Genomic DNA, 25,093 nt, shown 5'->3' with positions numbered 1-25,093 from the left:
GAGGGAGTAGTTCACCCTCGGGGCTGAGGGTATGTACCTGTACCTATGTGTTTGATCTCTCTCTCTCTCTCTCGTGTTCTTGATTTGGCATGATCTTGATGTACCGCGAGCTTTGTTACTATAGTTGAATCATATGGTGTTTCTACCCCTCTACCTTCTTGTGATGAATTGAGTTTTACCTTTGAGGTTTCACTATTATCGGATTGAATACTATTATGGATTTGAGAACACTTGATGTATGTCCTGCGTCGGATACCCGTGGTGACAATGGTGTATTCTATTGATTCACTTGATGTATGTTTTGGCAGTCAACTCGCGGATTCCCGTGGTGACATTAATTGGGGTAATCTATGCATAGGGGTTGATGCACGTTTTCGTCCTTGTTTCTCTGGCAGAAATCTTGGGGCACTCTTTGAGGTTCTTTGTGTTGGATTGAATATTATGAATCTGAAGTTGTTTGATGCATATCGTATAATTGACCCACGGATACTTGTGGTGACATTGGAGTATCTAGGTGACATTAGGGTTGATTGATGTGTCTCATATGGTGTTATTTTACTACAAACTCTAGGGTTGCTTGTGACACTTATAGAATAGCTCAATGGATTGATCGGAAAGAATAACTTTGAGGTGGTTTCGTACCCTACAAGCAATTTCATCTTATGTTCTCCGCGATACGAACTTTGAAGTGAATTTTGTTGCATGTTGAGGGATTGCCATACGATCTAATTATGTTATCATTGTTGAGAGAACTTGCACTAGTGAAAGTATGAACCCTAGGCCTTGTTTCCAAGCATTGCAATACCGTTTTCGCTCACTTTTGTTACTAGTTACCTTGCAGTTTTTATAATTTCAGATTACAAAAACCGATATCTACCAACCATATTGCACTTGTATCACCATCTCTTCGCCGAACTAGTGCACCTATACAATTTACCATTGTATTGGGTGTGTTGGGGACACAAGAGACTCTTTGTTATTTGGTTGCAGGGTTGTTTGAGAGAGACCATATTCATCCTACGCCTCCCACAGATTGATAAACCTTAGGTCATCCACTTGAGGGAAATTTGCTACTGTCCTACAAAACTCTGCGCTTGGAGGCCCAGCACGAGTCTACAAGAAGAAGGTTGCGTAGTAGACATCACACCTACACACACCCAAGATCAATATGAAGATGTATAACAGGTTGTGATCATGACCATTACCATCACCGAGTTGCAGCGGAAGAAGAACGTGTCAGCGTGGATAGTACTTGGAGTCCCTCGAACCGTTGATGAACGATCCCTCGTACCGCCCACGAACATTCCCTCGAACCGAAGACCGAAAGCACGGCCTCTCTACTTGATTGCAAGTGTGCAACCTTCAAGATCCGGCAGCGCTTTGGCGTCCAGAGCTAATCATCGCTGGAGAATTAGGGGGAGGAGATTCGAACCACACTGGTCTTCTAATTATGAGGATTAGACGAACTAGACCGAGCTCTAATCAGTCAACTATGACAAACTAGAACTAGGACTAGATGAACTAGAGGAGGCTCCAAAACTTGTGTGTTCAATAGGGCACAAATCCTTAAATATATATAGGATAGAGGGGTGCACCGACCAGGGGTGGAAGAGTTCGACTCCTCCCCTACTCCAATTCGGCCTCCTAGAAGTGAGGCGCCTCCCGACATGGGCCTTGGTGGCCCAAGTTGCCTTCCAACACTTGGCATTTTTAGGCCCGTTGATATTAAATTAAATATAAAGTGTTCTAAAAAAATTTGGACCATTTTATATAATTTAACATTCCCGGAAATATTTTCCATATATATATATATATATATCGGTAATACCCGGAATTACTCGATATTCACCGAAACCCTTCCGGTGACACCGAAACGCTTCCGGATCCTCTCGGGACAATACTGATATTAATGAAACAATTCCACAAATATGTTATCATCACTCCCGTCCAACTAACACTCAACAGATCATGATTTCTCTAAGCTTGTGACCCCGTAGGTTCGATAACTCATAGACATGAACAAAATCCCTTCATTCACTGACAGACAGCGGAACCGTGGGCGTCCATATCATTCCCTATGAGGACATGCATGATATTCGAGTGAACATTTGGTTATCGTGTGGTGTTCCCTTTGCTTCGCGATACTTCATAAAACCCGGGATGCATCGATATCCTCCTGAGTCATCACCATGCTCACCATACCATTATCCTCGTTACTGGTTTTGTTATTCTTTCTCGTTATTGTGTTCCGACATCCCCGTGACGTAGTCACCTGTGTCTGGCCAGATGATGTTGGATTCTGTTACACTGAGAGGGCCATAAGAATATCTCCCCATACTCGGAGGAGCAAATCCCAATCTCGAGCTATCTAGTCCGTTGTCAAACATTCTGACGAACCCGTAAGTTGTCGTTATGATCACCGTGTTACAGGTGCCATTGAGCAACCCCAAAGCCCACCGTACAGTAAGAAGTGACTACGATACTCTCATGGTCTAAGGAGCAAAATCACACGTAAACACTCCGTGTTATTACAATTAATTAGATATGATATTAACTCAATTCATATAACAGACAAGATTGTGTCGATTCATTATGATCGTTCTTCCAACGTCATAATCTCAATGTTGTTTTAGGACTATCGTTACACTTAACAATATCCTAAGATCCGGAAAATGTGCTCACCAACAACACTTCAGCTAGTACTAGAGGCAAGACTAGGAACCTTTTATTTTACCGTTTGTCATTCCACGCGTGCATATGAGTTTTCCACTGAATCGCATATTCCAGGATCATAGTAGTTATAACATAGAATATAAACTCTATAATTATGAATATGGAAATATAATAATACAAATATTATTGCCTCTAGGGCATATTTCCAACACGCCCGGCCAGGTACAATCCGCTACTGCTATTCCCACCATGCCCGGCAACTGTTCAATGATTCGCCAGAGCTAAAAAATGTTGTCCCTTCTTCTTTCAAGCAATGGATTCTGATTTGGAGTACATATACGAGCAGTATGTTGAGTCGCCGGTTGGCTTGTCAGACGAGGAGGAGTACTCCGATGAGACGATGATGATGCAGGCGGTCATTGGAGACGCGCGAAGGAGCATGTTCTCAGTTTCAAGGGCTCTATCAAGGGTCATGAGTGCTCAACCACAACAGGGTGTGCGGCCATTTCACACTGATGGCCGACTACATTTCCACCGATACACTATTTGCTGACCATTTTCGTCGGTGATTTCGGATGCGCAAGATTGTCTTTGATCATTTGTACCATGGCGTCCGGTCCTACGATGACTACTTCATCCTGAAGAAGGACGCCATGGGAACGATTGGCTTCTCTGGTTACCAGAAGTTCACACCCACACTCCGGATGCTTGCATATGACACGGCCGCTGATTCGTGGGACGAGTACCTACCAATGTCTGAGAGCACATGCGGAGATGCGATGGTCAGGTTTTCAACTACCATGGTCGAGGTGTTAGGACCTCAATACCTTAGAGAACCAACTGTTGCAGGCACCGAGAGGCTCTTGGCAATCTCAGAAGCAAGAGGGTGGCCAGGTTTGCTTGGATCTCTTGAATGCATGCATTGAAAATGGAAGACCTGTCTGAATGCTTTACAAACGCAATTTCAGGGTCATGTTAAGAAGCCCACCATCATTCTTGAAGAAGTTGCATCGCAAGATCCTTGAATTTGGCACGCTTTCTTTGCCATGCCCAGGTCTCACAATGACATCAATGTGCTGCAACGATTATCGTTGTTTGTTGGCCGGCTGAAGGAAAAGCTCCTCTTGCCACTATGTTGTCAATGGACATGAGTACAACATGGACTACTATCTGGTTGATGGTATCTATCCTCCATGGGCTACCTTTGTCAGCATCATCTCAAGCCCAGTTGGCCAGAAAAAGGCTCACTTTGCCCAAAGTCAAGAAGCAGCTAGAAAGGATGTCGAGAGGGCATTTGGAGTTCTGCGGGCCTGTTTTGCAGTTGTTACTAGTTACCTTGCTGTTATTATAATTTCAGATTACAAAAACCGATATCTACCATCCATATTGCACCTGTATCACCATCTCTTCGCCGAACTAGTGCACCTATACAATTTACCATTGTATTGGTGTGTTGGGGACACAAGAGACTCTTTGTTATTTGGTTGCAAGGTTGTTTGAGAGAGACCATCTTCATCCTATGCCTCCCATGGATTGATAAACCTTAGGTCATCCACTTGAGAGAAATTTTTTACTGTCCTACAATACAAAACTTTGCGCTTGGAGGCCCAACACGAGTCTACCAGAAGAAAGTTGCGTAGTGGACATCAAGCTCTTTTCTAGCGCCGTTGCCGGGGAGGTTAGTGCTTGAAGTTATATCTTTAGATCTTGCAATTGAATATTTTAGTTTCTTGTTTTATCACTAGTTTAGTGTATAAAAGAAAACTACAAAAAAAGGATTTGAGGTTGCCTCATATGCTTCATCTTTTTAATATCTTTCGTGAAAATGATGGAAATGAAACTTGTGCTCAATTGTTAGAAGAAGAAGTCAATAAAATGTTTGGCACTAAATCTTTGAATAATGAGCATGATTGCAATGTTGTTAGTATGAATTCTTTGAATATCCATGATGCTAATAATATGCAAAGCCACAAGCTTGGGGATGCTATGTTTGATGAAGATGATATTTTTTGTCCCCCAAGTATTTATGAGAAAATTTATTATGATGATAGAATGCCTCCTATTTATGATGATTATATTGATGAAAGTGGATTTGGAGAGGTCATGACTTTATTTAGTGATGAATCCACTATTTCGGAAGAGGTTCCAATTGATTTTGACAACAAAGTTGCTACCTATGATGATTATTGTGATGACATGTATGCTATAAAGAATAATGATAACCATGAAACTTGTCATCTTGACTTTAATTTTCAATTGGATTATGCCTCACATGATAGTTATTTTGTTGAGTTTACTCCCACTATTCCGAATGAGAAGAATCTTGCTTATGTGGAGAGTAGTAAAAATTCAATGTTTGTGGATCATGGAAAGAATGCTTTGTGTGATAGATATATTGTTGAATTCATTCATGATGCTACTGAAAATTATTATGAGGGAGGAACATATGCTTCTAGGAGTTGCAATAATATCAAGTTTCCTCTCTATGTGTTGAAAGTCTTGAAGTTATGCTTGTTTTGCCTTCCTATGCTAGTTGATTCTAGTTCCCATAAATTGTTTGCTCACAAAATCCCTATGCATAGGAAGTGGGTTAGGCTTAAATGTTCTTGTCATATGCTTCATGGTGCCCCCATTATGGTTCAATGTACATAAAGAGAGAGCGTTACAGGTAACGTCCGTAATAAAGTGCTATAAATGATCATTAAGTATATGAGTAAACGCCCGATCGTTGCTGCGCGGAGTGGCTTTAGGTCTTCTGCACGTCGAGTGGTTTAGTGGTCGAGTGACCTAAATAAGGAGGGGTCTCCGAGTGAATGGTAGGTCGAGTGGATTGCACTCGACACCTTTGCTGGGCCCCCTCTATTTACTCTTGAACTTCTTTGCTTCTAGGACAAGGACCTTAGGTAGGACGTATAGGTCCGGCCTATTACCCTACCCCAGGTCTATGTCCTCATCATTAGCCCCCGAATGGATTGAGGTCCGAGTGAAAAGAAGGTTGAAGTTGACCTTGCTTTGACTCTTGCTTTGACTCTCACTTTCATCTCCAAATGGAGGCCAGTTGTTGGAACTTCGGCTTCGTTTCAGTCGCCTTGATCGATTCAGAAATTGCCGACTGGTTTTTATAACGTCACCCATCGAGTGTTATCCTTGACATGGAATCTTTGGCGTGATCGGTTGTAGAGGATCCCGGATTTCGCGGGATTTGAAATTTTGGTGGAAGCGCGCCAGGCGGAGCGCGCCGTGGTAACCGGAGTAGATAAATAGGACGTTTCGATTTCCGCACCACCTTTTTCGCCACGTATCCCGTGTGCGACTGTTAAGGGATTTGACAGGATCGCCCAGGCCCACGCGTCAGCCACTCGGAAGTAGGCCTTTAAAAGCGGCGAGGCCGAGGCGTCCGCACTGTGCGTGCTCATTCTCCTTCTTCTTCCTCTTGCTCCTTCACCTCGTTCAGCTTCTCCACTCTCCACGCCGCTGCTCCGCCGCCATGGGGAAGGAGAAAACGGCGGCGCTGGAACGCGCGAAGTAGGCGACGGGGGCGGCGAAAAGCAAGAAGATGAATCGGGGATCTTCATCGCGCTCGGGGATGCCGTCGGGTTGGATCCAGGGAGATTGGATCCGATCCTCACTTCGGCAGGAAGACTTGGACGATATGGCCGAGTTAGGGTTGATCGTCCATGAGTCTGCGCGGCTGCCGGAGGGGGAAACGGAGCCGCAGCCGCGACCAGGTGAGTGTGTTCTACTCGCCACTCATGTCGACCGCGGCTTCTCGCTTCCTCCACACCCCTTCTTTCGAGGTTTCTTGAATTTCTTCGGGGCTCAACTCCATCATTTTACTCCCAACACCATCACATATCTTGCTGCATTCGTATCCATGTGCGAGAATTTCCTGGGGTGTCGACCGCACTGGGGTCTTTTCAAGCACATTTTCACCATCCGCTCCCAAACAGTGAAGAAAGCGAACTCGAACGACGAGAAAACCCATGTTATCCAGATGTGTGGGGGTCTGGGTATCCAGAAGAGGAAGAGGAGTTCCTTCCCTTTGATGACTCTTCCTGAGTCAGTCAGGCGCTGGCAGTCGACCTGGTTCTACTGCCAGGATATCGTGACCCCAGGCCAGTCGACTGGACTTCCCCCTTTCTCTTTTGATTGTGTTCAGACTCCATCTTCGTTGAAAGTGACCGCCGCGGAAAAGGTGGAGACGGGCATGCTAGTCGAGAGAGTAGTTCAACTGATCAACCAAGGTGTCACCGGCATGGATCTGCTGGAGGTGTTCCTCAGTCGGCGCATTCAACCACTCCAAGCTCGTGACCACTCCATGTGGATGTACTCCGGGGCTGATGACACCGCTCGGGTTCATCCGGAGGAGGTGGCGGCCAAAACAGTGGCCCAGTGGCTGAGGGGCATCATCGGGAACAAGGACAACCCCAGGGGCGCCAGGAGAGTCAACCCTTTCAGCGACAGCAACCAGCCAGACAAGGTTTGGCCACTACAACTGATTGAATTTGGATGTATTTTCTGACTGTTTGTTGATCCGACTGATTTCAACTCGGCTCCTTGTTTTGTAGATTTACACAGAGATGTACTCAATGCCCAATGGCGAACAAGCTCTGGAGCAGGACCATGAGGGCGAGGACAGCGCGGAGGAGAGCGGCGAGTGGGAGTGACCAGCCGACGATGATGAAGATGAGAGCGATGAGTCGGACGATGAGGAGGTAGCCGACTCACCACCTCGTTCCGAACGTCGATCCAAGAAGAACCATGATCCCGCAGGCGGGCGCGGCAAGGCTGTGGCCTCAAGTGCTCCATCTCAAAAGCGCGCTCGGTCTTCGACTCCAGAATTGGCTGAGAAGGTCACCAAGCAGCCCAAGATCAATCCTTCGAAGGCTCGGAAGACCTTGCCTAGAATCAAGATGGACGTTCCTGTTGCTTCTGGGTAAATGTTCTTCCCGTATTTTCTTGTTCCGACCGATTCTCTTGTACTGACTGAGTGGATGATGAACCTTTACAGCCCGGCCTCGGCCGCGACAGATATGGATATCGACAAGACCCCAGACGACAAGGAAACCGACAACGCAGCTACCTCCAAAGCCAGTAAGTCTGCCCGACTCGAATTTATTTGCACGACTGGATTGTTTGTCAGCAATCTCTTTGACTTTCTCTGTTTGTTGCAGTTCCACGGGACGTTGTTGTGCTCCCGGACGATGAAGAAGAAGTATGGCTGAGGGGAAGGAGGAGGAGGGACAAGGAACTGAGCGGGAAAGCGCCTGAGGTCCAGGTTCCTCAGTCGACCGTGATGCCTGGGACGGCAATCGAGCGATCGACAGATCCGGCTCGTACCAACGTCACTTTCGCTATCCCGCTGTCGACTGATTCCCCATCAGGATCAGCTGCTTAGACTTCTGCTGCACCAATACAACTCCACGCATCAGACCCAGCAGCTGCTTCAACTGCTCTGCCATCATCGCTTTTCACTGCATATCAAACCCCGGACGACCCACCGACTACCGCCAAGGAAGCTCTTCTTCAGTTGAACCTTGTGATGGGGCAAATGAAAGTGGTGCATGAGGCCAGTCAGGTGGCCTTCAACGCCGGAGCTGCTCTGCAGAGCAATGTCCAGGTTAGTTGATTTCTGATTGACCATATTTTTTTGTCTGATCACCCACTGGGGTGCGACTATTTTGAAATTGTATAAGTCAATTTGGGTCGACTTGAATTGAATCTTTGAACTAGTGGGGGCACTCTGAGTGCAAACACTGGGTGTAGTCCCCGAGACCATAGTTGACTGCGGGCAGTCGACTGTGGTCTGAGAATCTGAAATTTTTTACTCGGCCTGGGTGGACCAGGTCGAATGGAACCAGAACCAGAACCAGTGGGGCACGCTAAGTGCACCCACTAGGTGTAGTCCCCGAGATCATAGTTGACTACGGGCAGTCGACTATGGTCTGAGAACCTCCCCTTTTTTTTACAACTCGCGCTGGGCAGACCATGCCGAGTGTTTTTACTCAAACCAGTGGGGGCACGCTAAGTGCACCCACTGGGTGTAGTCCCCGAGACTGCCGTTGAATGTTTGATTCGGTGGTAGTCTTAGAGTAACTGTCGCAGTGATGTCTTTTTATTTCAGTCGACTGACATGTCTTATGTATTGACCGCAGAAATCTTGTGATCTTGGTGTTCAACTTTCTACACTGAACAAGCAACAAATCAGCCTCAACCTTGATCTGGAACTGGCCAGGAAGAATCTCAAGACTGCTCGTGATGAAGTAGCTGCCATGGGAGGTAACCAATCGTCAACTATCTATCTCACTGCTGGCACTTTTCCTTTCCACTTTTTGAACCGAGTGACTCCACTCGAGCAGATGTATGTAGTGAAAACCGTCAACTCCAAGCCCGTCTGAAGAATGTTATTTCTTTAGAGAAAATGAAGCAGGCTTTGGAGAAGAAGGATATGGATCTTGCTGCTGCACAGAAGGAAGCGCGAGAGAAAACGGTGCTTGCTGACAAGAAGCTTGCTTCAGTCGGCAAGCTAGAAGAAGAGAACTCAAAACTGAAGACTGCTGTTTCTGACGCCAATCGGGAGGTCGAGCGACTGAAGAAAGACAAGGACAAGCTGACTGACGAGCTTGGGAGCCTCAAGGCCAAGAAGGGCGAGTTGGAGTCTTATCTGGGCCAGCTTGCTGCAAAGCTGGTCTTAAAACTTGAAGGTACTGGTGATTGACTGACTTATTACAGTCGACTGTCAGGCCTGATTATATCATCGGCTCACCATTTACTCAACTGTGCAGAGCTTTGCCAAGACTTTGAAGCGGAAACTGGGCGGGTCGAGACAGGTCTCGATCCCATAAATTGTCCAGTCAAGGATGATGTTGTGATGAATGTGTTACGGTTGGAATCTTGCATGGACAACGCGGTTGCTTATCTTGCCCGCCTGAAGGCAGCGATGACTCGGGTTGATGCTGAACTCTGGCCTCAGGCGGAACTGTCTCAAGACCTCGAGTCTCTGATGGCTCGACTGAATCAAATACCTGACCGAGTGCAAGAATGGAAGAAGTCATCTGCTCGCTGTGGCGCTGATGTCGCGTTGTCCCTGGTCCGAGTGCACTGCAAAGACGTCAAAGAAGACAAGCTGGCGGAGCTCAAGGTTGCTAACACAAAGAGGCACACTTTCCAGTCCTTCATGGAAACTTTCCTTGACGCCACCACTCGCATTGCAGACAGCATAGACCTTAACAGTTTCTGCGACCCAGCCAGTCCTTCTCCTGACGCGTGATCGAGAAACATTATGCTCCACCTTTATTTGCCTCGGAATGCTGAGTGGTTGTGTAATCGTTAAACTTCTTCGGGCTTGATGCTCGAATACTTTTGATCCGTCGTCCGGAACTTTAGGATTTATCTGAACTTGGTTTATCTCTGAATATGCTTGTGTTTGCCTTCGAGTGGAATTTGCTCTTCACTCGGAATAATCTTTGTACTTGAGATGCAGCTATTGTACTTATGGCGCAGCTCCGAGGAGAAGGTTGCAGTCGACCTGCGCCTCGCCGTCCTTGCAGATAGGGATGGAGCATACGTTGTACTTGTGGCGCAGCTCTAAGGAGAAGGTTGTAGTCGACCTGCACCCCGCCGTCCTTGCGGATAAGGATGGAGCGTACATTGTACTTGTGGTGCAGCTCCCAGGAGAAGGTTGCAGTCGACCTGCACCTCGCCGTCCTTGCGGATAAGGATGGAGCGTACATTGTACTTGTGGCGCAGCTCCGAGGAGAAGGTTGCAGTCGACCTGCACCTCGCCGTCCTTGCGGATAGGGGTGTGTTTCAAACTTAGGCGAGTACCGGACTACAGCTAAGCCTCCTGAGTGGGAGGGTTGCTCACAACTCGGTAGGAGTTTTTAAACTTAGGCGAGTACTGGACTGCAGCTAAGCCTCCGAGTGGGAGAGTTGCTCACCACTCGGTAGGAGTTTTTAAACTTAGGCGAGTACTGGACTGCAGCTAAGCCTTCGAGTGGGAGGGTTGCTCACCACTCGGTAGGATTTTTCAAACTTAGGCGAGTACTGGACTGCAGCTAAGCCCCCGAGTGGGAGGGTTGCTCACCACTCGGTAGGATTTTTCAAACTTAGGCGAGTACTGGACTGCAGCTAAGCCTCCGAGTGGGAGGGTTGCTCACCACTCGGTAGGATTTTTCAAACTTAGGCGAGTACTGGACTGCAGCTAAGCCCCCGAGTGGGAGGGTTGCTCATCACTCGGTAGGATTTTTCAAACTTAGGCGAGTACTGGACTGCAGCTAAGCCCCCGAGTGGGAGGGTTGCTCACTAGTCGGTAGGATTTTTCAAACTTAGGCGAGTACTGGACTGCAGCTAAGCCCCCGAGTGGGAGGGTTGCTCATCACTCGGTAGGATTTTTCAAACTTAGGCGAGTACTAGACTGCAGCTAAGCCCCCGAGTGGGAGGTTTGCTCACCACTCGGTAGGATTTTTCAAACTTAGGCGAGTACTGGACTGCAGCTAAGCCTCCGAGTGGGAGGGTTGCTCACCACTCGGTAGGATTTTTCAAACTTACGCGAGTACTGGACTGCAGCCAAGCCTCCGAGTGGGAGGGTTGCTCACCACTCGGTAGGATTTTTCAAACTTAGGTGAGTACTGGACTGCAGCTAAGCCTCCGAGTGGGAGGGTTGCTCACCACTCGATAGGATTTTTTAAACTTAGGCAAGTACTGGACTGCAGCTAATCCCTCGAGTGAGAGGCTTGTTCATCACTCGGTAGGATTTTTCAAACTTAGGCGAGTGGTGGACTGCAGCTAAGCCTCCGAGTGGGAGGGCTGCTCACCACTCGGTAGGATTTTTCAAACTTAGGCGAGTACTGGACTGCAGCTAAGCCCCCAAGTGAGAGGCTTGTTCATCACTCGGTAGGATTTTTCAAACTTAGGCGAGTACTGGACTGCAGCTAAGCCCCCGAGTGGGAGGGTTTCTCACCACTCGGTAGGATTTTTTAAACTTAGGCGAAACAGATTCGCAGCTAAGCCCCCGAGTGAGAGGCTTGCTCATCACTCGGTAGGATTTTATAAACTTAGGCGAAACGGATTCGCAGCTAAGCCCCCGAGTGAGAGGCTTGCTCATCACTCGGTAGGATTTTATAAACTTAGGCGAAACAAATTCGCGGCTAAGTCACCCACTGGGAGATTTTAGGCACAAATATAAGCAACGACAATCTTTTTAGAAGACTGTAAAACTCTTGTTTTTGATAAACCAACTACAAAGGTATTTCTTATTACATCTCATCGGCCTGAAAACTTAAGTGTAAAAGGGGCGGAGCAGCTCCGCGTTCCAAGCGTGTGGCTCATCTTTCTTGTGCTCGACGTTGTAAAGGTGGTATGCTCCGTTGTGGAGCACTCTGGTGACGATTAAGGGGCCTTCCCAAGCAGGAGCAAGCTTGTGTGGTTTCTGCTGATCCACTCGAAGAACCAAGTCTCCTTCTTGGAAAGCTCGACCCCTCACATTTCTGGCGTGGAATCGACGCAGGTCTTGCTGATAGATGGTCGACCGGATCAAAGCCATCTCTCTTTCCTCTTCCAGGAGATCAACTGCATCTTGTCGTGCCTGTTCTGCTTCATCTTCTGAGAAAAGCTCGACTCGGGGCGCATTGTGGAGCAAGTCACTCGGAAGTACAGCCTCAGCTCCATAAACCAAGAAGAATGGAGTTCTGCCAGTCGACCGATTGGGAGTTGTCCTCAGTCCCCACAACACTGATGGAAGTTCATCGACCCAGGCTCCTGCTGCATGTTTGAGATCACGCATTAGTCGGGGTTTCAGCCCTTTGAGGATCAATCTGTTTGCTCTTTTAGCTTGTCCATTCGACTGGGGGTGGGCGACTGAAGCATAGTCGACTCGAGTACCTTGAGAAGCACAGAAGGCTCTGAACTCATCAGAATCAAAGTTCGACCCGTTGTCAGTGATGATACTATGTGGAACACCATATCTGAATGTTAACTCTCTAATGAAACTGACAGCAGTACTGGCTTCAAGGTTTTTGATAGGCTTGGCTTCAATCCATTTGGTGAACTTGTCGACTGCTACAAGCACATGAGTGAAGCCGCTCCTACCAGTCCTCAGAGGTCCAACCATATCCAATCCCCAAACAGCAAAGGGCCAGACGAGTGGAATGGTCTTCAGGGCCGACGCAGTCTTGTGAGACATGTTGGAGTAAAACTGGCAACCTTCGCACTTGTCGACTATTTCTTTTGCCATCTCGTTTGCTCGTGGCCAGTAAAATCCTGCTCGGTATGCTTTGGCCACAATGGTCCGAGAGGACGCATGATGACCACAGGTCCCCGAGTGGATGTCACTGAGGATCACTCGACCTTCTTCTGGTGTTATGCATTTCTGGCAGACTCCAGTCACACTTTCTCTGAACAACTGTCCTCTTATCACAGTAAAGGCTTTGGATCGACGGACGATCTTTCGAGCCTCTTCTTCATCCTCTGGGAGTTCCTTCCTAAGAATGTATGAAATATACGGCACTGTCCAGTCGGGAGTGATGACCAAAACCTCCATGATCAAGTCAACCACGGCTGGGACTTCGACTTCAGTCGGATCTGTGGCACTCTTAGGCTGCGGGGGCTCTTCAGTGAAAGGATCTTCTTGAACTGAAGGTGTATGAATGTGTTCCAAAAACACATTGCTGGGAATGGCTTCCCTCTTGGAACCTATCTTTGCCAAATCATCAGCTGCTTGATTTTCCAGTCGGGGTATATGATGGAGTTCTAACCCCTCAAACTTCTTTTCCAACTTCCTCACTGCATTACAGTAACCAGTCATAGCTGGGCTTCTGACGTCCCACTCCTTCATCACTTGATTGACTACCAAATCTGAGTCGCCGTAGACCATGAGGCGACGGACGCCGAGTGAAATGGCCATACGTGACCCATATAAGGGTGCTTCATATTCAGCTTCGTTATTGGAGGAATCAAAGTGAATCTGGAGAACATATCTGAGCTTGTCTCCTCGGGGGGATACCAGTACCACCCCAGCGCCGGAACCATTCCGCATCTTGGAGCCATCAAAGAACATGGTCCAGTGCTCCGAGTGAACTTGAGTCGGCAGTTGCTGTTCGATCCACTCGGCGAGGAAATCTGCTATTGCTTGGGACTTGATAGCTTTCTTTGCCTCAAACTTGATATCCAAGGGAAGGAGTTCAATCGCCCACTTTGCCACTCGACCAGTTGGATCTCTGTTGTTCAGAATCTCTGATAATGGAGCGTCGCTGACGACTGTAATGGAGTGGTCAGAGAAATAGTGTGCAACCTTCTTCGTGGTCATGTAAATCCCATAAACAAGCTTCTGATAATGTGGATATCTTTGCTTTGATGGAGTCAGAACTTCAGAAACATAATATACTGGGCGCTGAACTTTATAAGCTTTTCCTTCTTCTTCCTGCTCGACCGTGAGTACTGTACTGACAACTTGTCCAGTGGCTGCAATGTAAAGCAGTAAAGGCACTTTGCTGATTGGGGCAGCAAGCACCGGCTGGGTAGCTCTACAAACGCTGCATCAGCTTCAGGAGTCCACTCGAACTTATCAGACTTCTTCATCAGTCGGTAAAGAGGCAATGCCTTTTCATCGAGGCGAGAAATGAATCGACTCAAGGCGGCCAAAAAACCAGTAAGCTTCTGGACATCGTGCACACGCACAGGGCGTTTCATCCAGAGTATAGCACCAACTTTCTCTGGGTTAGCATCGATCCCTCGTTCGGAAACGAGGGAACCGAGTAATTTTCCGCCAGGAACTCTGAATGTGCACTTTGATGGATTAAGCTTGATATCATACCTTCTGAGGTTGGCAAAAGTTTCAGCAAGGTCAGCCAGCAGGTCAGAACCCTTACGTGACTTAACCACAATGTCATCCATGTATGCTTCCACATTCCAACTGATTTGAGTGAGCAAACACATCTGAATCATCCTCATGAATGTGGCTCCGGCGTTCTTCAGGCCGAATGGCATGGTGACATAACAGAAGCACCCGAATGGAGTGATGAAAGCTGTTTTTATCTCATCGGGTCCATACAGTCGGATCTGATGATACCCGGAATAGGTGTCCAAAAAGGACAAGTGCTCACACCCCGCAGTCGAGTCGACTATTTGGTCGATGCGGGGGAGAGGAAAATGATCTTTCGGGCAGGCCCGATTGATATGCTTGAAGTCGATGCACATGACAAGTGAGTCGTCTTTCTTGGGGACCATGACAACATTGGCGAGCCACTCGGAGTGGTAAATCTCTCGAATGAACTCAGCTGCCAGGAGCCGAGCCACTTCTTCACCAATTGCTTTTCTCTTCTGTATGGCGGACCGTCGAAGATGTTCCTTGACTGGTTTCACTTTTGGGTCGACTCGCAAATGATGCTCAGCCAGCCCCCTGGGAACACCTGGCATGTCAGAAGGTTTCCATGCAAAGATGTCCCAGTTCTCACGGAGGAACTGGATGAGCGCTTCTTCCTATTTGCTGTCGAGCGTTGTTGAGATGTGAGTCGGAGCAGCATTGGGATCGGTCGGGTGAATGTGAATCAGCTTCGTTTCACCGAACGACCGAAATGCAGAGTCTGTGGCAGGCTTCTTGGCTCGTAGCAAATCACTCGGATCTGCATTTTTCTGATACTCTTGCAATTCTACTACTGCCATTTGTGCATCGGCGATCTTTGAGCCCTTCTAGAAGCACTCTTCTGCCTTCTGCCGATTCCAGTGATAGTGATCACTCCTCTGGGACCAGGCATCTTCAATTTGAGGTACACGTAACATGGTCGAGCCATAAAACGTGCATAAGCAGGCCTACCCAGAATAGCATGATAAGCACTCTGGAAATCCACGACTTCAAATGTCAACTTTTCCTTGCGGTAATTCTTGGAATCACCGAAAACCACATCGAGGGCGATCTGGTCGAGTGATTCAGCCTTCTTGCCAGGTATAACCCCATGGAAACTCATATTGCTTTCACTGAGTTTGGACATCGGAATGCCCATCCCTTTCAAGGTTTCAGCATAAAGTATATTCAGGCCACTGCCACCATCCATCAGTACCTTAGTCAGCCGAGTACCTTCAACAACTGGGTCGACCACCAACGCTTGCCTCCCAGGGGTGGCTATGCGTGCTGGGTGATCGGACTGGTCGAATGTAATGGCAGTCTGAGACCACTTCAAATAACTGGGTGTCGCCGGAGTGACCATGTTCACTTCTCTGTTAATGACTTTCAGTCGACTTTTGCTCTCAACATCGGCAAAAATCATCAGAGTGGAATTGACGTTGGGGAAACCATCTTCTTCTTCTTCTTTATCCTCACCCTTGTCTGACTCCTTTTCCTTCTCCTTGGGCTGTTTCTCTCGGAACTGCTGGATCAGGAGCCGACATTGTCGAGTGGTATGTTTAGGGTAAATGAAATTACCATCTTCATCTTTTTTGGTGTGAATGTGGCATGGTAAATCCAACACATCATTTCCATCTTGATCTTTCACTTTCTTGGGGTTCCACGGCCCTTTGGGCTTTCCCTTGAACTTTCCTTGAGTCACGGCTAAGGCTTCACCAGGAGCAGCTGGCTCGGCTTTGCGCTTCTGCTTTCGACTGGAATTCCCTCCTCCGGTTTCTTGGGCGACTGTTTTGTGCTTGCCACTCCGGAGTGGATCCTCCTCTTCACCATTAGCATACTTGGTGGCAATCTCCATCATCCGACTCAGAGACATATCCCTGGTCCGACCGAACTTCAGGTTCAATTCTCGATACTTGACACCTTCCTTGAAGTCACAAACTGCTTGGTGATCTGACACATTCTCCACTGTGTGGTGCAACGTGATCCATCTCTGGATATAATCCCTCAAGGTTTCATTCAGTTTCTGCACACAGGATTGCAGCTCTGTTAACCCTGCTGGCCGTTTGCATGTACCTTCAAAGGTTCTAACAAACACTCGGGCGAGTTCATCCCAACTATATATGCTGCCAGGTGCTAACTGATTCAACCACGCTCTGGCCGAGCCCTCCAAGATCAGAGGAAGGTGCTTCATGGCCACTTCATCATTGCCGCCGCCAATCTGAACAGCCACTCGGTAGTCCTCAAGCCAAGTGTCAGGCTTGGACTCACCAGTGAACTTGCTGACTCCAGTCGCCAACCTGAAGTTGGGAGGAATCACTGCAGCCCTGATGGCTGTGCTGAAACACTCTGGGCCTGAGACATGCACTCTGCTACCAGTCAGATAGTCTCTGTCATGACCTTCTCTGTGAGCTCTGTTCCTGTCAACCAGACCCTAAACGAGAATAGATCTCGCATCAAAGCCCGGCTCTCGGGGGTCGACTGGAATCCTTCGCCCACCACTGTGAGGGCGTCTGTCATCGTGCTGCCGAGGCACGTATGACCCACTCCTTGGGGGAGGCGTGGGCACTCGACGACGATCATCGTGGTCGAGTCGGTGATCATACTGCTCACGGTTTTTGTACTGATCTCGCCGATCTCCACGTCCCTCACGCCTTGGAGGCGATCTTGGGCTGTGAGCCGACTGAACTGTGTCTGCCATCACAGATCTGCTATGAATCCTATTCCGCGACTGAGACACTGTTGTGTTCTGCTCTCCAGCTGCCCGGAGTAAAGCCCGGATCTGCATCAAACCTCTGCCAACTTCTGTCTGGGAAGGCTGAATCGACTCTGCTATTCGGGCTGCAGCTGTGAGATTCTAAATCGGAGTTCGGTATACCTGAGTTGGAGGCGGAAAAAGTTGTCGTCGACTGGACTCAGGAATCCGCTGCCGAGCACGCTCATCGAGTGCGTGATGGAGGTTCTCCAGTCGAGTGCGCTCGGCCAAGTTGGCCAAGCGCGCCTCCTCCAAGGCCCGGGCCTCGGGGGTTTCTCCAATGATAGGAGTGTGAAGTGCATCCATGTTACGGCGGCGAAGCTCTTCCCTCTGCTGCGAAGAGAGGGGCTCGGGCGGTACTCCTCGTGGACGCGCGAAGGATCGCCGCCGCCATCGCCACCGTCGTCGCGGGGGAAGCCAGGAGGACTGCGCGGTCCGTTGACCATCAGGACTTCCGCCGCAGGATCACTGCTGTCGCACTCGGATGCAGTCTCGACGGAACCAGTCGAACAGGCCGTAGAGAGTTTCGTCGGGCTCGATTGCCGCGACTTGCGGGGTGGCCGATTGGCGGGCCACCGCGTGCCTCACCCACCGCTGGAGCCACGACCGGCCGGAACGCTTGCGCCGGCGACCAGCGGGGAGCGAGGACGCCACAGGAGCCGACCGATACTGAGTCGACGGCTGTCGAAGAAGGACGCCACAGACGCATGCACGAAAGTGCGTCGCCCCGCGGACGGGGAGCGCCTCGACGTCGAGTGGAGCCTCTTCGAGCCAAGCGGAGTCGTCGGCGACGAACACGAGCGCGCCGAGACGGATCTCGCGGCCCTCGGTCAATCCTCCGCCGGAATCCATGATGATGGGGATCGAAAAAATCGCAACTTCTGCAATAAGTCGCTAAGACACCTGCCCCACGGTGGGCGCCAACTGCCGTGGTACTAAGACTGACAGTAGAATAGAGGGGTAAGTATGGAGAGGCAAGATCCTAGCTATGGCGAAGTTGTACACACGAGTTTTACGAGTTCAGGCCCTTCTCGGAAGAAGTAACAGCCCTACGTCTTGGAGCCCGGAGGCGGTCGACTGGATTATGTATGTGTGTGTTTACAGGGGTGCGAACCCTTGTCCCAGAGGAGGGGTGGCTTATATAGAGTGCGCCAGGACCCCAGCTCCCCTCCGTTACACAGGGTTCAATGTACATAAAGAGAGAGCGTTACAGGTAACGTCCGTAATAAAGTGCTATAAATGATCATTAAGTATATGAGTAAACGCACGACCGTTGCTGCGCGGAGTGGCTTTAGGTCTTCTGCACGTCGAGTGGTTTAGTGGTCGAGTGACCTAAATAAGGAGGGGTCTCCGAGTGAATGGTAGGTCGAGTGGATTGCACTCGACACCTTTGTTGGGCCCCCTCTATTTACTCTTGAACTTCTTTGCTTTTAGGACAAGGATCTTAGGTAGGACGTATAGGTCAGACCTATTACCCTACCCCAGGTCTATGTCCTCATCAGTACCCGTTGCATGCGGCTATTTAATCGTGCGGACTTGAAATAAAAAGATCGGATGTATGCGGCTATGGTTGGATGGATGGCTCCCGTATCCGTGTCCGCGCATGGATGAAGGAGAAAATTTGCGTGTTGCCGTTGGAGATGCCCTTAGTGACTAGCTTGTTGGCTGATTGTCCTTGCAATGCTTTGGTTTGAATAAAGCTCTCTGAATTGATGAGAAAAAAAAAGGGCAGGGACAGCCAACAGCACGGACGGCCAGATCACGTCACGATTGGTAAGGCAGCACTAGCTCCACGTACGTGCGGGTGGCGTGGCGCGAAGCGAGAGGGTTATCCGACCCACTGACCGGCCAGCCTACTTCTGCATGCAATGCATGGATGGCAAAGATCTCATCGCATCGCGTGAGATCAGATCAGATCGGATCCGAACGCTTGGACCTGGATCGGACCCTCCCGGCCCGTACGTATGCAGCGCCGCACAGGTCGCACGTTGGCAGGCCTAACCTGCCGACCCGAACCATGCATGATCGGTTGGTGCAGGAGTAACTGTGGTGAGCACTTCTTCCACCATGTACATAGGGCGTCTAATGAAAAATTAGTATTTCAAATGGATTCAAAATAGAGACAATTGCATCTATAGTACACAAACTTACATAGCGGGTACAGGTTCATACAACAGCTTGAAAAATGACACAAACTGGTCACACAACTTGAGTTTTGGTTGCAATTTGGTACATTTCCGTCGCCTTCCATCAATGCTCCCTTGTCTCCGCTTACCTGCCCCCCAGCGTGGCAGCGGCGTCGCCTTCATCAAGTTTTTTTTTTACGAGAAGGCCTTCATGGCTAGCTTTATTAAACTAAATAACAGATACATCGTCCGTCAAGGAATTGACAATGAAACTTGGTGGTGCCTCGATCCACAGAGACGGATCGTTTGCACGGCCATATTCAGCTAGCGCATGAGCCTTCATCAAGTTTAAACAAACAACGGAAACAATCCCTCCGGGAAAAAAAGACCATGGGTAAACACGCGCGGATACTTTATTAAGCATCACCGTGGGCTGGTCAACCTAGCTCATGCATGGTGCAACGTTGGTTGGCTAGCTAGCTCTAGCCGCTCCTCGACCCATCCATCAGGCTGGTTGTAATATTAGTTCATAGCTAGTATGTCAACTAAATAATTTTGATGAGGTGTTATAAAACTAAATGAACAAAAAGAGCGTTGAGCATGATACCGTATCTTAATAAATGCTATGCTAATACTATGTGTTATGCATGGCAATAAATAAAATACTACATGATACTAATATATAATATTATGCATTAGGGAGGTAGTATTATACATTAGTATCATATGCATGATACTAGTATATGATACTCCCCATTACAACCAGCCTCATCGGCGCCGTTGCCCTCCCAATGATGGAAACGGATATTCCAGGGATCATCCACCCACTTTTCCGACACTGCATCGATCACACCGTCATCATCACCATCCCCTTTACTTCTTCCTCACCAATTCTTCCCTTAGCTTTTCCTTTCCTCTGCCTGTTGTCTCCACTAATTCCTCCACGCATTCCACTACGATGGCAATTCCGTTCCACTACCTACGTACGTACTCAACTACCCATGGCCGGGCCAGCTGGCTAGCTTCGGCTACTTCTTCCTTCTCCATCGCCTTTCGTCTCCCCCAGAAAAGGCTATGCATGGCTTTAACTGGAAGGAGTGACGAAGATCGAAGGACTACCAGCTACATCTCGCTTTTTATCTTCTCTCATCAGTCGTTAATTTGCTCCAGCCAGTCGCTAAAGTGTAGCAAGTGGTACGTAACCGCTAATGGCCGTTGGTGTCCCCAGCTGCAATCGACCCGAGATACTCGGTGGGTAAATACTACTTGCTGGCCGTCGTGATGAGACTGAGAATTTTGTGACGTGCGTGTCGCTGCCTGCTCATTGGGTAAATTAGCCACTTGCCTAGCCTGCCTTCGGCACCGGAGAAAAGACCATGCATGCATGCATGTTGACCAGCGAGAGCATGCACTGTCTACATGCATAGGCAAAGAGATCGGAGTGGTTTTCGGAGGGCTGGATCGATCCTCTCTGTCTATGGCTAGGCCAATGCATATATTCCTTGGTCCACATTTACTTCCGGCCTGCCGTGCCATGGCATGTCACATTTACATATCTCTATAGCTACTCATCCATTTAGCTATACGACCAACGGCTGTAACGATCCATCACTATTCTGCTCACACAATTATTGCACTTCCAGCTTTTTTACTTTTGAAAAGGAGGGAATACCTCTCGGCTTATGCGTCGTTGCAATGCATAAAACCATTTATATTAAGACGTAAGTATCAACATCCTTATTTTTTGTGAAAGTGTCAGATCTATTATAAAGATTCACCCGAAATACAAAGCACTTCAAACATAATAAAAATGTGGATCGGTTAGCTTTTGTGGATCGATCCTCATCGTGAGCAACACTTCTAGATCAATCCCATTGGTGTTCCGTTTGATCTCTTTGGTTTTTATTGTTTTTTCTTTTGCTTGCCCACAGGCTTCGTCGCCTTATGACCAGTACTCTTGCTGCGAGTTTCCACTGTGGGGGCAGTGCCGGTGTCGCGCCCAGCTGAGTAGGCGGTGCCACTGGCTACTGATTAATGAGTGCTACACTAACGTGTTGAAGAGGTGGTGGCACGGTCTGCTGATCACCGGATGATGCATCGACCTACTTATTAACTTGAACTGCATCTGCATGCTTAGCAGGCAGTGCCACGGGCTATTGATCAGCAATCGATGCATTGGTCTGTTGAGTTGAAGGGACCTCGGGTCGGTGAATGGGATGTCCCCCGGGGTGCTGAGCGAAAGCTTATGTGGAGAACCAAGACAGGAGTACTTACGACAAGTAGAGCAGCTCGGATTCAACATGTCTTCGAGAAGTAGTCGCTCGTGGTTTTGCCACATGGATCTCCTCTAAGAGTAATATCTCCATCTTCTTTCACTCAACATAAAGTAATTGTGCATCTATGAAGGTCTTCTACTCATCATCCTCTCTTACACGATAAAAAGGTAAAGGGATCTCCTCAATGCCAAGAATAACCTTATCCACGTAACACTTCACAAAATCTGGTTGTACTAGCACACTATGCAGCGTGCCACTCCACATCAGATAGGGGAACAACCCCTTCATATGCAAGCGTACCACCAAACAAGGAGCTTGCACTTTATCTGGCCGTGATGCCATCTAGACCAGGAGATGCATTATCGTCGAGAGTTGGGAGTCCTCAGGCTGGCTCTCTTACGCCACTGAGGCTTGGCACGACATGACCTAGGCTTCCTGTGAGAGAAGATCCTCTATTGTGGTGCTCTCTCTCTCTCTCTCTCTCTCTCTCTCTCTCTCTCTCTCTCTCTCTCTCTCTCTCTCTCTCTCTCTCTCTCTCTCTCTCTCTCTGTGTGTGTGTGTGTGTGTGTGTGTCTGTCTGTCTCTGTGTGTGTGTGCGCGCGCGCGCACACGCGTTTTTCTCCAATGGCTGCTGAATTCCCGCTTGTATTTCCATTTGAGGTTGGGCAACATTTTCTTGCATCATCTCTCTTCCTATCGCTGCTCTTTGAGCTCCGTCCTCAACCTTTTGTTCTAAAGCATGTCTTCCTCACTAAGTAGGAAAGCCCTCTCTTACTCTAACAATGATTTTTAGAGTAAACCGCTCACTAATTTTGTACTTCACATAGACAGAGGGATCCAATACAAATGTGAGTTGGTAGTTGGGGTGCACCAATGTTGCACCACAACCCCGTACTATTAATGGTAGCATGCATGTTATTTACTCTCACTACAGTAGATTGGGTCATCGCACAAAGTTCCAAATCTCTATCGCACACGAATTGTAGAATTGTCAGCGTGGTGGGTGATGGGGTTGTCCCCGGACACGGATTGTCTTGAAAGAAGAGTGCATACTTAGGTGTTGTGATTGAAAATTATCCGATTTGTTTAATTTCACATTAGGATAAATTCAAATTTGTAATAGTTAATAGATCGCTTATTCACTCCACCCTAGGAGACATTCAGATCCTTTCACCACTGCCTCTCTATTTATAGAAGTAAGTTCGGTATATTTACCATTTCACGCCCCTTGGTAGATTATGGTGGCATCCTTAGCCTTATTTACATGTCCGATGGCATAAGAGTAACCTTACAAAAATAAGCCAAAGTGATGTTACACTATCCGCATTGGGAATTACCCACAGCTATGCTCAAGAGGAGGGGTAATTCGGCAACTATCTGTTTTTTTGTCGATGTTTCCTACATGGCAACTATAACAAACCTACGTTCGCGGTTTGGCCCTAGAGTGAGGATTTGAGGATGAACCCTAGGCCTACGAGTCTACCTCATGGTTATTCTTGCGATTCAATGGCATGCGGGTGCTCTTCGAACATGGAAGCTTCGGTTTCCACCTTGGAGTGTGAAGACACTTGCCCGAGGCAGCGCAGGGTCTTCTTTCAGGAGTGTTAGGACACTTTGCAAGGCCAAGTCAACTATACTCAGGACGTTCGTCGTGTGGCATGGCAATTGCAAATGTGTTTATGGCAAATTCTTTAAAAAACACATGTCAAATTCTTCAAAAACACATGGCAAATTCTGGCAAACAAAGGTTTTTGCTGTGAAAATTGCCGTGTTTGCTTGAAAGAATCGCTATGCTTCCAACACATAAATTGCCGCAAAACTTCCGTTTTGCCATGCACCCTTAGCGAACGTTCGTTGAGTAACATTACCCATAAAAAGTTGTATTGAGAATTTGCGATTATATTTGAGCGTATATAAATTTAGATGCATAATAAAAATTGAACAGTAGGAAACGAGCAGAGGCAATATTTACGGTTGCGGATCTCGCGCGAGAAAAAACCCTGCCAGCGGCTAGGGTTTCGCCCGAGCCGCCCTACACGAGAGCGACGCTGCCGTTCCGAACCTGGTTTCCTCGTCGTCGTGCCGTCGTTAGCTCTGTCGTCCGTCCGTTGGCTCTGCGCTCGTCAGTCCACCGCTACCTCGTCCGCCTCTTCAACAGAACCGACGGCTCCGAGAAAGGACAAGAAATCGCCTAGATCGACCGCCGTCGACCGCATCGGCGACCTCCCGGACGAGATCATCCACCACCTCCTCTCCTTTCTGCCCGCGCAGGAGGCCGTGCGCACGTCCGTGCTCGCCCGGCGCTGGCGCCACCTCTGGAAGTCGGCGACCGGCCTGCGCATCGTCGGCATTGAGGGCGTGGATACCGTCCAGGAGCTCCGGAAGTTCGTGGACCATCTGCTGATCCTGCGTGGGCACGCGGAGCTACATTTGAGATCGAGATCTCGGAGTTCTCGCAAGAGGACGTGCCCTACGTGAACCTCTGGACCCGTTTCGCCATCCTGTGCAAAGTTCGTTCGCTCACAGTTCATTTCTGTGACAATTTATTTCTCAACCTATATGAGCCGCCTCTTGTCTCACGGCATCTGAGGGAACTAGACCTTGAGGGCGTGCGCCTGCAAGGGGCCTTTCTTGATTTTACTTCCTGCCCGGCATTGGAGGATCTGAAGATGAAGCAGTCCCACATTGATCTTGAGAAGATAGTGTCCCGGTCTCTGAAACGTTTGAGCATCATTGGTTGCAGCTCCGATATGTATTACCGGATCAGTATCTCTACCCCTTGCCTCATCTCGTTTACACTGGATGGCTTTCAGGACAAAACCCCTTTGCTTGAAAGCACGCCATTGTTAGAGACTGCATTTGTGAGGCTTGGGTGTGACTACAAAGATACCTGTCATAATTATGAGGATGGGCTTTTTTGTGGTGCTAATGATGCTAGCTGTCGGAATTGTCTTGCTTACAATGACGGAATGAGCAAGACTGTGCTTCTTGGAGCTCTCTATAATGCTAAACATCTGGAGTTGATATCTACATCAGAAATGGTATGCACACCTCTGTCCTGAACTCCTACTCCTGTTGCTATCCCTTTTTCTTGCTGAATTTCTACGTACAATTGGTCATTCCGTTTCTTTGTACTTCGCGTGTCAATCCCTTTAGTGGGATTGTGAGAGTAATCATGGGGTACTACTCTCATACCCCTTCTTTTTAACAATAGAAAGACTATCCACTATTCATGGCTACCAATTGCGATCCCGCAATGAGGATTAATTAGTCCATTGTTTTGTTTGTATATTTGTTCCAGTTTATTTTTGCAAGGGATTTGAAATGGTGCCCTATATTTAACAAGCTGAAGACTTTATTACTTAATGACTACTGGTGCGTGGCTCCTGACTTTGATGCACTAACTTGCATTCTCAAACACTCTCCA

At 48.3% G+C, this 25,093-nt stretch overlaps 1 protein-coding gene across 1 annotated transcript; it reads left to right on the top strand.

Moving 5' to 3' along the window:
- Nucleotides 1-2,986: 2,986 nt before the first annotated feature.
- On the top strand, nt 2,987-24,664 carry LOC123170762 (uncharacterized). The gene is made up of 2 exons (XM_044588533.1): nt 2,987-3,167; nt 23,615-24,664. The coding sequence occupies exons 1-2, from the start codon at nt 2,987-2,989 to the stop codon at nt 24,142-24,144; spliced, it is 711 nt and encodes a 236-aa protein (XP_044444468.1). The 3' UTR covers nt 24,145-24,664.
- Nucleotides 24,665-25,093: the final 429 nt, after the last annotated feature.

Source organism: Triticum aestivum, chromosome 7D (genome assembly GCF_018294505.1).
Source record: "Triticum aestivum cultivar Chinese Spring chromosome 7D, IWGSC CS RefSeq v2.1, whole genome shotgun sequence".
Taxonomy (NCBI): Eukaryota; Viridiplantae; Streptophyta; class Magnoliopsida; order Poales; family Poaceae; genus Triticum; species Triticum aestivum.
This window is presented reverse-complemented; position numbering and strand designations above follow the sequence as displayed.

Excerpts from the sequence above, each read along its gene's own strand:
- LOC123170762 (XM_044588533.1), top strand. The coding sequence starts at position 2,987 with ATGGATTCTGATTTGGAGTACATATACGAGCAGTATGTTGAGTCGCCG. Across the intron at positions 3,168-23,614 it reads GAGTGCTCAACCACAACAGG|GAAACGAGCAGAGGCAATAT; the intron begins GTGTGCGGCCAT and ends ATTGAACAGTAG.